Source organism: Hipposideros armiger, unplaced genomic scaffold (assembly GCF_001890085.2).
Source record: "Hipposideros armiger isolate ML-2016 unplaced genomic scaffold, ASM189008v1 scaffold_3, whole genome shotgun sequence".
Taxonomy (NCBI): Eukaryota; Metazoa; Chordata; class Mammalia; order Chiroptera; family Hipposideridae; genus Hipposideros; species Hipposideros armiger.
Window position 1 is genome coordinate 1,049,580 of NW_017731353.1, and position 12,527 is coordinate 1,062,106.

The 12,527-nt window shown below is 44.4% G+C and overlaps 1 protein-coding gene across 9 annotated transcripts in view; it reads left to right on the forward strand.

The window, feature by feature from the left end:
• MVB12B (multivesicular body subunit 12B) overlaps nucleotides 1-12,527 on the forward strand; it is a 192,688-nt gene that overhangs the window by 46,251 nt on the left and 133,910 nt on the right. For all 9 annotated transcript variants that reach the window (XM_019636394.1, XM_019636354.1, XM_019636345.1 and 6 more), the window contains exons 3-4: nucleotides 2,515-2,622; nucleotides 7,916-8,012. In XM_019636394.1, the coding sequence (XP_019491939.1) occupies nucleotides 2,515-2,622; nucleotides 7,916-8,012 (205 nt within the window). The remainder of the gene's footprint in view (nucleotides 1-2,514; nucleotides 2,623-7,915; nucleotides 8,013-12,527) is intronic.

Sequence of the window (12,527 nt, forward strand, 5' to 3'; positions counted from 1 at the left end):
CTCTCCCTCTCCCTCTCTCCCTCTCCCTTCTTCACCGCCCCTTGGCTGGGGTTGGAGGGCATTACACATTTTTACTTCATTGCAAATGAGTTGTAGCCTCAGGGCAAAGCGGGGCCTTTGGTTATCCGTTTATAATGCTTCTCAGACGGGCTGGAGACTAACTGCCAGGACAGAGAAGGGGCCTGTGAGGAAGGGCAGACCTACTGCCCTCAGCATTCCTGCACCGGCCCCTTTGTCATGTTAAGGTGTCTTCTCACTCAGAAAAAGGAACATTCTAGCAGTGGTGAGAGGAGGAAGTCTTCATTTTCAAATCCTGGAAACAGTAGCCCTGATTTAGGCTGCACACCACCCCTCAGTGAATTCTCAAATACGCAGGGATCTCTTCTGATCCCTTTGTGGTGGAAGTTCAGAGACACAGCTTTCGTCCTTCTGAGGTCCCAGCCTGTGCTTCCACAGACTTGGAGTGTTCTGCAGACTCTTTTTATAATGTATCAAAAATAATAGGGCCAGCCGAGTGGCTCAGTTGGTTAAGAGCTCACTCAAGAGTGCGAGCTCTGAGCAACAGCGGTTCAATTCCCGGCCCGAGCTGAGCTGCCACTGAGCTGCCAACAGGTGGCAGGATGGCTCAGCTAATAAATAAATAAATAAATAAATAAATAAATAAATAATGCATTTATTATAGAGAAACCACATAGGTTTCCCTTATTTCTTTGTTCCTATAGCATTTTTTTATTTTCACACTTTAGTGGTTTAGAAATTGGGATGCATCTTAAAATAGATTGTACATTTTGACATGATACTATTTCTTTTTTTCCTGAAGCCATGTTCTTTAAATCCACGGGTGATTCCCAAATGACTACACCCTAGGACTGAGGAAATACACTAAAAGTAGAGTTTGGGAAACAAAAAAATCTTTCAAAACATGAAATCCATGGGAAGAAACAAACAAAAGGGATCCTTGATGATGGGGAGCTGGGGCCATTGCCTTAAATCTCATATTTTCCAGGAAACTTTATGTATGAACATTATGGGAAAAAATGCTGATGAGGCCTGATCCCATTCCATTGTGTTTCTTTCTGTGGGGGTGATATACTTGGAGAGAAAGTTTCCTAAAATTACCCCCATACCATTCCTCCTTCAGATTTCAAGTCAAACATGTTTGCATATTTAACACAAGGACCTTTCTTCTCCCTTTGTTGTATTTGCTAATTTATAATTGTTGGGTTTGAAAAAAAAAAAGCATTTTTGTTTTGCCCGATGGCCCTGTGGGCATTTCCCGAGGCCTCAGAGAATGTGGCTGTGGGGGGCTCTAGGAGTGTCCTGGGGGAGCAGCGCCTACACGTCCCTGGCCTGTGCATGTGACATATTGGCATGCTGTGAGCCGGTACACGGGATGGGGCTGAGTCCAGGCAGTTTCTTGTGTAAAGAGTGGAGGTGCCTTTAGCAGTTTGTCAGTGTGGCCGGGAGCTTGTCAGATCAAGGACTGCATCCCAAAGTCAGGCCCTCACAAGACAGCCAGGCAGTTAAAAGAGAGCAGGCCCCTGGAAGACCCCGTCCGAGTTCACCCCAAATGGGGTGTCGCTCCCTCAGCCTTCCTTCCCGGTGTCCCCTTCAGGGTGCCAGCCAAGGTGTGAAAGGTTGATACATCCTCTGAGAGTACTGTCACCTTAGGCTGCCGGGTGAGAAAGCAGACCGAGCCCTGACAGTCCATTCACAGAGCAGCCTGGACTCTCTCCTCCTCGCCAGACTCATCGTAAACTCTCTCCCACGATGCATCGACCTTCACACGAATACCCCGCACCCCGCAGTCCGGTACACAGGTGCCTTAGACTCAAACCAAGCCTGGCTTCATCCTTGAATACTTCTTAGGGGAACATTGCTACGGCGGTACACGAGAAAATGGCTTCTTAGTGAGACTAGAAACAAGGAACTGAATCTTTTGTATACAGTTTCTGATCTTGAATACCACTCGCAGAGCTTGTACCCAGAAGACACAGCGAGGAGCGAATTTTCCTGCCACCTGCTCCCTGGCCCCAGCAGATTCCCATGAACGGAAGCACCCTGGCCGGCCCCAGGGTCCTGGAACAGGCGGCCGTGTCAGTCTCTCCACAGGCGGTGCCCTCTCAGGTGGCATTTCACATCCCACTGGATTTTTTTCTGCACCCTGTACCGTCCCCCGAGTAAGTGGTAATGAGCAACTTAATGTGCTGACTTATCCAATCCCTTCTTGGTCCATTACAACAAAAGTTGCTCTTTTCTCATTAGAACCATTTTTGTCAGGATGTCTTTAATCAATGGCTTCCCCAGGGACAATATTTTTAGAAGTTGTATTTTTCATACTCTCCCTTTTCCCCTTTTGGAAAAGCTCTTCCCAGGGCCTCGTGAAATGAACTAATGAGACGCCATGAGAGTTCGGGCCGGTGTTAATTGGCACAGGTCTGAAGAAGCTGCTGGCGCACACCTCCGGTCCACCCTGCCTTACCTGCGCTCCTTCTCTCTGTCTCTTTGGTGTAGGTTGCACAGACAGCAGATGGCGTGGACGCCGACCTCTGGAAAGACGGCTTATTTAAGTCCAAGGTTACCAGATACCTGTGTTTCACAAGATCATTTTCCAAAGAAAATGTAAGTCAAGTAGTGCTTTTCCTTTTGCTGAGTGAGCACAAGTCATTTACTTCCTGTTTGAAATTACCTCAGGTTTCGTCGTGGTTTATTTTCTCTGCCGTATGAATTTATCTGAGGTTTTAGTGAACTGGGTAGAATCCGCAGGTGACACTGTATTTCACTTATTAACAGTATTATTAACCAGGTACCCAAGTGGACAGTGAATTCCATTAAAATGTATTCTCAGGAGGAAACCAGGACATTTCTCCCACAGCTCTCACTTGCCTACCTTTCCGCCAGATAACAAATCCCAGGTACTGTGGGTGTGAGAGCCATCCAGTGAAGCTGGATTTAAAGCTGACCAACAAATGGAGGCATAGCTGGAAAGATGCTGAGTGGCCACCCCTTTCCACAGATATGGCCTCATTTCCAAAATAACTGGCTTTTCCCCTGAGTCTCTTTATGACCTATGACATTTCATGTTTCTGCAGGTAGGCGCCCACCACATGTACAGATTTCTTTTAGTATGCTGTTTTTAATACTTGGGCCCATCACTTAGGACATTTGAAAGATATCTACTAAGGCATTTCCAATAGTGTTTTAATGGGTGGCTTAGAAATAAGAGAAACAGCTTTTCTGAGTATCCACTCTGTGTGAGACCTGTCCTAGGCACCCTGTAAATATACCTCTTCCATCCTGAGACAGTTGGAGTGTTAGCCCCTTTCCTGAGATCAGAGACTTTCTGTGCTTGTCAAAGGTCACCTGTCTTCCCTAGACCCAAATAAGGGAGCAGTCAAATTTTCATTTTCATCGGTGACATTTTATTTTTGGCCTAAATGTATTGTCTCTTTCTAAAGCAAAGGGGTTTGTTTTTTGGGGGGGGGAATTTTTTATTAATTTTATTACAACAGTAATATATATTCATGGTTTAAAAAATTTAAAAAACCAACTTCAAACATCCTCATTCAGAAGCATGAAAGGAAAAAGTAACAGTCTTTCTCACCATCGCATAACCCCCACAGCCCCACGGTCCTGTCACGGGTTCTTGTGTGTCCCTTCAGCGTTTCCTGGATGTAGACAGTCACACGGTTCTTTGGCTGTTGCTCTCTTCTCCCAGCCGTTCCTGTGTTTCTTGTAAAGTCTTTGTTGGGGAAATTATTCCTAACGTATTCAGAACTGGGGGAGAAGTCATTGCTTTAATTTCCCCCCTAATTACGAGAGTAACATACACTTGTAAAGTGGAGTTTCTAATGGAGTAGGGACAGTCCTGGCACTAAACATTGGAAATCTTTTTCATCCGGGCAGCTGAGCCTGTCATGTCTGAGCAGGTCCCTGGGGCTCATTGTGGAGCCTGAGGAGACACTGAGGGGCAGGTCTGAAGGCTGGGTTGCTTTCCAGGCGTGGGGCTCATGAAGTTAGGGGTAGTCCCCCCATCGCCCCATCCTTCCCTCCTGCACAGCGCACTCCCTGCCTCCTTGTCCCTGGGGTTTACCTAAACCCTTTTTAGAAGCTATTTATATTTTGAGCTGTTGTCACCTCTGTTCTGCCCGCTGGCTACCACTTTCTGCAGAAGGTGAGTGCGCTCACTGCCGCTCAGGGCTGTGTGGACAAACTCCTGAGGATTTGAGCAGCTGGTGTTCACACCCTCGCTTTGCTCAGTGGAGTCACGGTGTCATTACTGATCTCTGCTCAGCTTTCACTTGTCCTGACTGAAGAGGCTTCAGTTCAAGACTGTGGCCTCAAAGGACAGCCGGGATCGCTCTGATCGTTTTCAATTTCTGCTTTTGTTTCATTTCCCCCAAAGACTGTGGGTTAGTGGTACATTAGGCCACGGGTCGGCAAACTGTGACTCATGAGCCACATGCAGCTCTTGGGGTACGTTCCGTCTCAAAAGTTTGCCGACCCCTGGAAGAGCCAATCCTGTCCCTCACAACAATTTAAAAATTATTAGAGATAATATAAATATATTTTTACATAATCACCATTATGCAAATAATATCCTTTAAAATTTTTATAAATGGGACTGATAGTTTTATTTTCATTTTCAATTTTACTTCAGAGCCTGTGGCTCGTACGCCACAGTTTGCTGACCCCTGGCGGCTCTTCCGTCTCAAAAGTTTGCCGACCCCTGCTCTAGGCCATAAGAGCCCCCAATCCCTTGGTGTGGGGAGAGTGACAAGTCTAAAAATGACAGAGAGAAGTCACCGGGGCTTGTTAACTTGGGGTGTCCTAGGTAAACATATGACAGAAAATGCATTGATTTAGTCTACATTTGTTGAACATTAAAGAGATGTTTATTGAGTGTCTACTTTGTGTGTCTTAGTCCACAAGGGCCAGACGTGGCAGGTGGGATGGGAAGAGGGATGTAAGAGAGGACAAGGGCGGGGGAGAAACCTTTGCCTCTTAAAGCAGTATGGGAAATAGGTGCATTTTGTTTTCAGGAAAAGAATGACTGGATCCTGTAGTGAGAGCTAAAAGGACCCATTTCAGGGGAGTGGCGGGGGCCCGCTTGCCAGCCCAGGAGTAGAGGAGGAATGAGGCACAGTTTAGTCTGGTTCAGCCGGTCGGTCTGCTGGCTCTGCTGTCAGAGCCAAGACTTTGCAGAGCCTGGTTTTTTACAACTGTAAAGGAGGGATGTGGGATCTCAAGACAGGACAGATTCTTAATTAGGCGACTTGAGACTCCCAGTGTAGGAGTTTTGGGAGACGCCTTTGGAACCTAAATTTCTTTCCCCCAATAATGCTATTAATACAGAAACCTGGCTTTGGAGTGACATTGCTTCCTGGGGAAGGATCGAGATTAATTGCACTTTTCATGCCCTGTACTTTCTGCATTACCTGTAATAATAATGTACATAGATTAGGTAGGGAGGATATTAAACAGAAGGATTTATGAACATTTGAATATTAAGTTGGTTATCTGTGGCTACCTTAAATGCAAGGTTGTCAAAAATAATTACAGTATACTAGCAAATACTGGCTACCAGAGACAATATAAATACCCTGAGTCAGTGCATATTGGGCTTTTGGCATGAATCATTTGCTCAACAAGGATTGGGAATACGTTCTTCATATTTATGAGGAGGAAATGAAAGGGAGCACGGGATGGGGGAAGGGAGAGGAACTCACAAAATTAATGGTGTCGCAGACCTACTGTATTAAACCCGGCACAGCGGCAGCCCCGTGCGCAGAGGGACCCCACTTGGGCCTGCAGGAAGCCCTGACAGTGCAGCCTCCCATTTTGTATGCACGGGAGGGAACTTGGATGCTTTTTTTTTTTTTAATGGTCGCACCGCTGATGTTCTAATTTTATGATCAGGGACAGTTGTGGAGTGTGGAGGGTGAGGCTGCTAAGTGGTTTGCAGTTGACTTCTGTAAAACCCAACTTGTCAAGCAGAAGACATTGGTGAAGGATATTGATGAATGCCCATCTATCTCCGGGGCAGGGAAACATACCCAGTTGTTAATTTCTCAATGCAGAAAAGCAGTGATGACATGCAAACACAACTGCCATGAAAAAAAATGATGATAGATTATATGAGGCGATTCTGAAAGCAGCTGATGTTTGTGAGCTAGGTTAACGGTTCAAACCCTTCCAGCACGGATAGAGATTTATCCCACGTTCGAGAGGGTCCACTTTCCACTTGCCGTGCTGAGCTGTGCATTGTTTCGTGAGGCTCAGCTACCTGGATGTAATATAATAATATCAAATTGTTGGCCAACGCGATGGTTCTGAGAGGAAGAAACAGTGTTGTGACAACAGTGCTGTAAAAACACCGGTCAGAGTTTACACCTGGTACCTTGATCTTCACAGTTAAATTTTGAAGAGTTTATTTCATTTGTGTACTTTTGGTTTATCATGTATTTATTAAATATACTTTTAATGTGTTTATTGATGTAGTTTAGATTTGTCATCCAAGCAAATCCAATTTGATTTCTGACTTTGAGGGGCCCACCCTGCTAAAAATGTACCAAGAACCATTAATTTATTTAACAACTATTGATTGAGCACCTACCGTGTGTCAAGAACTATGCTACACTTGGGTTTACAGTAGTAACAGTTTTGGTCCTCATGCTTCTTAAACTCTAGTGGGAAGACAGATATTGAATAGCTTCACCAATATGCCATTATATTGGCATACATTGAAATGAAGGAAAATAGAGAGTTTAGATGCTAAGAGTTCCCTGACTGGCTTTCACAGATAGTGCTGACACTGTGGGGGGAGGGGCTAGCCCCCCATGCGCAGAGAGGGAGGTGCAAGCCCTCCTCTGAGCAAGAGGGAAACAGGGCCTGAGGAGTCAGTGCAGAGGCCAGAGGAGGCCAGGGTGACTGACAGGCTGGCCATCTGGGTGCTTGTCCAGGAACACAGAAAAAGGAAACCGAGAGCGTGCTCACGCGGAGCTTCTGGGAAATGGGCTTGCAAAGCGCATCCTAACAGGAGAGGCTGGGGATCGGAAGCCATAAGTCTTTCCTTAACTGGCTCTAACTAGAGAGGGGGAACTGAGCTGCAAATTACTCTGAAGATCTAAATGAACTCTCTGAGGTGGCCCCACATATTTAAGTTGTAGGGAAGGTATCTTTAGAGCTTGTTTCCAACCTGAAATGCGGCTGCACATGCCAGCGTGTTCGTAGAGCCCTCTCTCGCAGTTATAGTGGCGCGTGCTGTCTTCGGAAGATATTTGTGCACTGGTTATGGAAACTGCGCACTGTGGACCCCACACACTACCACTAAATAGAAACTTTAAGAGACCCTGGTGCATGTCATTTCAGAAGATGGGTAATATTGAGAGGCAGCCGGGCTTTTCACTCTGAATTAGTTTATTATTCTTGGGATTTTACAGAAAGTATCTAGCAACCGAAATGCATGTCGATATGCAGACTGGCGATCATGTAGGGGTGTGATTGGTTCTCTATTAGGTTTAGCTGCAGCTCTCTCCCCCCACACGGCTGCCTGGGCCTGCTGTGCCTGAGAGCTGGTGCTCTGGGCTGAGTGGCAGCCTGGTCCCAGGACCTGTGCACAGCTGCCCTCTGCTGGGTTATGTCTCAAGCGTCTCCTAGGTTGCTGGTCTGTCTCACCAAGGTCATGTCTGAGTGAGTGAGTGGCTTTGAGGTTCTGCAGATGAAACTCCTTCCTGGGGGCCACTGAGTCCCTGTGTGACCGCTGGGGAACATTAAGTGGCACCTACTCTAATTAACCTACTGTCGTAAAGCTGCAAGAGTCATTGTGTTAAATATGCATCTCAAAGCCAAAATGGCAAACCCACCACAGGCGTGTTCAGATTAATAGTCTGTATCTCTTTTCTTTCTTCTCAAGAGTCATTTAGGGAACGTGTTAGTGGACATGAAGCTCATTGACATCAAGGACACGCTGCCTGTAGGCTTCATCCCAATTCAGGAGACGGTGGACACACGTGAGTCATCCTTTAGTATCACTCATCACAATGAGACTTTCCTTCCTCCAGGTGTATTTTTGGATATTTTTTATATGCACTTTTCTTTGGAAGCATTTTAGGAGCCCTTACCACGTGTGCCCATGAATAAACCCTGCAGCTTTTGACGCGTGTCTGACTTGGTTCTCCAAGGAGTTTGCAGTGTTCTGGTCAGTGCCATGTAAGCGAGTAGAATGTCCTTTTCTCTTAGAATGGGGCTCCCTGCTGAATCGGTCACTCAGGAACGGACGAAGAAACTGGTGAGAGCTCGTCCTTAGTGCATCCTCTGGTGTTGCTGAAAAGCCAAGCTTGGCACAAGCCCCAGAAGCAAAAGGGAAAAAAAAATCAAAAGACGCCCAGGGACTACAAGTACAATAATGTCCCCATTTTTTGTTCTTGGAGCCCACAAGAAAAGCCAGACCAGGAGGAGTACACAGGATTCATTTTGAGCAAATACGCTGAGCCCTGAGCAGAACTGAGCAGAAGCGAGTGGCTGACGCATGAATTGGAAGCCCCATCAGGGCCCTGGAGGGCTTTCGGGCTCTTGTCGGGCACGTTGATTATGAACTAACCAGCTCTGGGAACCCTCAGGGTGTTTGAGCCTCCTCTTTTTGATGTAATATCACTTAACTTGTTTTATTTTTAATTACTCTTGCCAACTTTCGGATACCCCAACAGTGAAGCAGACAATAAAAAGCAAACGCAGAGAATCCTTTCTTCATGACACACGATTTATTTATGAAATTCCTTATCTCATTCTGTGTCATACATACTTTATTTTTTCCGTAGTTAGCCCCCTCTTGGACCCACAGTATTTTGCTCTTTTCTTGCTAGCATTTCACATAGACCAGAACTTCCATATCTACACAGGCCCCACATAGCTGCTATTTTAGTGAAACAAGTAGATTTCATTGGGTGGCATATTTCTATTTTCTTAATGGTCTCCTCACTTTTGGACATTTTGCTTCTACTTATTTGTTATTCTGTGTATTACCTAATAATTATAATAGCTGATATTTAGTATGTTTTTACTGTATGCTAACTCCTGTGATAAATGCTATATATACTTGATATATTGAAAGAAGACCCCTATTTGGAGATGGGTGTTATTAAACCCATTGAACATGTGAGATAAATGAGGCCCAGTGACTACTTAAGGATTAAGGAACTTATCCAAGGCCACACATCTAGAAGTAGGGAACTAACTGGAATACACAAGTCTGACACCAGCCATACTTTTATTTTAACCAGTGTCACTGTGTAAGAGAATGTGTTTAAGCTCCTTATACAGATAGAGTTTGTATTATACTGAGAGTGCTAAAAAACTGTATACACGTTTTAAGAAAGGAAAAAACTGTATTAAAATTATACTGATGGTAACCACTTTGAGCACCTCTTGAAATTGCAAAGATGTTATCAGTATATATTGAGCATTACAATTTTAATACAGTTTTTTCCTTTCTTAAAATGTGTATACATTTTTTTGGCACCCTCTGTATAGTTATATACGAGGGTTTTTTTGGGAACAGCTTTATTCAGATATAATTCACATACCATACAATTTACCCATTTAAAGCTTATAATTCAGTGGTTTTTAGAGTATTCACAGAGTTGTGCAATCATTACCACAATCAATTTTAGAACATTTCATCACCCTCCAAAAAAACCTCTGTACCTATTAGCAATCACTTTCTGTTTCTCCCCAACCTCACGTCCCACCCACTGCCAGCGGTAGGCAATCACTCATCTGCTTTCTGAGAGACTTGCCTATTCTGGACGTTTCATATACATCATACAGTTTGTGGTCTTTTTGATTGGCTTCTTTCATTAGCATGGTGCTTTCAAGGTTCATCCATATTGTAGTATGTATCACTACTTCGTTCCTTTTATTGCCAAATAATATTCCATTTATATGGGTACATTTTGCTTATCCATTCAATTGATTGGTATTTGGATTGTTTCTACTCTTGGCTATTGTGAATAATGCTGCTATGAACATTCGTGTACAAGTTTTTGTGTGGGCATATGTTTTCATTACTCTTGGGTACATACCTAGGTGTGGAATTGCTGAGTCATATGGTAACTCAATATTTAACTTTTGAGGGATTGCCAAACTATTTTTCAAAGGAGCAACAGCATTTTATATTCCCACCAGCAGCATAGGAAGGCTCCAATTTTTCTACATTTTCACCAACACTTGTTATTGTCATCTTAGTGGGTATCCAGTGGTCTCTCATTGGAGTTTTGATTTGCATTTCCCTGATGGCTAATGATGTTGAGCGTCTTTTCATGTGCTTGTTGGCCATTTGTACAAGCTCTTCTCTGGAGAAATGTCTGTTCTTATCTTTGCCATTTTAAATTGGGTTGTCCTCTCATTATTGTGTTGTAAAAATACTTTAATATACAGTTGACCCTTGAACAACATGGGTTTGAACCACGGGGATCCACTGATATATGGATTTTTTTTCAATAAATACAGTAAATGTATTTTCTCTTATGATTTTCTTAATAACGTTTTCTCTAGCTTTATTGTAAGAATGTAGTATATAATGCATGTGACATACAAAATATGTGTTAATTGACTTTATGTTTTTGGTAAGGCTTCTGGTCAACAGTAGGCTATTAAGTTTTGGGGGAGTCAAAAGTTATATGCGTTTTTTGTGGGGATTTTTAAAAGATTTTATTGGGGAGTTGGGGGAGGGGAACAGCGCTGGGGAATCGGGGGAAGGGGAACAGACAAGCTGCTGTCGTTTTGTTCCTCAGTCCAGTTGTGGAGGATGTTGCTTCATTGGCCCAAGCTGGCACCATCATTGCGCTCCTCCTGGGCGAGGCAGATCAGTTGCTGGCCTCTGGACGGCCACTCACGCGGCTGCTGGCTACACACGGTAGCCTATGGTAGCCCACTGCAGCAGGGGACTGCAGCCTACGCCGGCGACCCACAGCAGCCCAGCTCCAGGTCAAGCTGTTGCTCAGCATCCTAGCTGCAGAGGGCAGCGTCACCGGCCCTCATATGTGGGATCTGAACCGAGGCCCTCTGGCATCCCAAGCCATCTCTCAACCAACGCGCCACTCGGCTGACCCTATATGCCGTTTTTGACTGTGCAGGGGCGGGGGTCAGCCCGCCAACCCCCACATTGTTCAAGGGTCAACTATATTATAGATGTAAATCCTTTATCAATTATATGATTTGCAAAATTTTCTCCCATTCTGTGGGTTTTCTTTTCACTTTCTTGCCCTTTGAAATTCAGAAGTTTTTTCTAAGAGATTTATAGTTTTAACTCTTACATTTATGTCTTCCATCTACTTTGAGTTAACTTTTGTGTATGGTGTGAGCTAAGGGTCTACCTTTATTCTGCTGCATGTGAATGTCCAGTGGAATACCATTCTTTCCCCCACTGAATTGTCTCAGCATCCGTGTTGAAAATCAGTCGACCATAAATGTGAGAGTTTGTTTCTAGGCTCTGAGTTCTCTTCCCTTGATCTATATGTCTTTCCTTATGTCCGTATCACACAGCCTTGATTACTGTAGCTTTGTAGCAAGTTTTGAAACCAGGAAGCATGAATCCCCCAACTTTGTTGCTCTTTTTTCAAGATGATTTTGGCTATTCTGGATCCCATGAATTTCTTTTTTTTTTCCTGGGTCCCTTGAATTTCCATATGAATTTTAGGATTTGTCTATTTCTATAAAGAAAGCAGCTAGGATTTTGATAAGAATGGTGTTGAATCTATAGATCAGTTTGGCTATGGTGTAGATTTTGAATGATTTCCTTGTGATAAATTTCTAAGTACTTGAGTCTACTGGGTCATAGGTCCTGTGTGGTCTACCCCAACCTTCCCCTTCAAACGTATTCCTCATCTTCAAACACCCTATACTTTGCCTAAACCGAGCCACCCACTGTGCACTTTTCATACTCCTTTCTTTTCTAACTCTACATATATGCTTTATTGTTTTCCCTGCCTGAAATACCCTTTCCCTCAACTCTGATTATCCGCACTCCGTATCTTTCAAGGGGAGCCTAAGTTCTCCTGCCTGCATCAGGCAGTCTCTGGTCCCTAGATACCAGTTTGAAGCAAGCTCTCTCTCCTCTCCAAGTCAGTTAAGATTGATGAGTGCCTAGTAAGCACTGCAGGCTGTGGGATATAAAGATGACTAAGATACTGGCCTTTCCCTCGAGGATCTTAGTCTAGTGGGTGACCTGGACCTGAAAACAAGGAATTGCCTTACAACATAATTGGTCAGGGCTGTAATCATTCGGAGGTCTGCCTTCTTTATTGCTTTGCATCACACCTGGCACAGAACACATTTATTGATGCGAGGGAGGGAAGTAAGCACATGCAAGTTACAGTGGTGGGAAGCCAAAGGGAGCGATCGATTCTGCCTCTGAATTCCCATCTTTACCTCTGTTAGGACAAACTGCAGCTGGGCATGGTGGAGAATGTGTGCTTTGGAGCCATACTCACATGATATTGAGTCTGGCTCTGCCACTTACAGCTGTA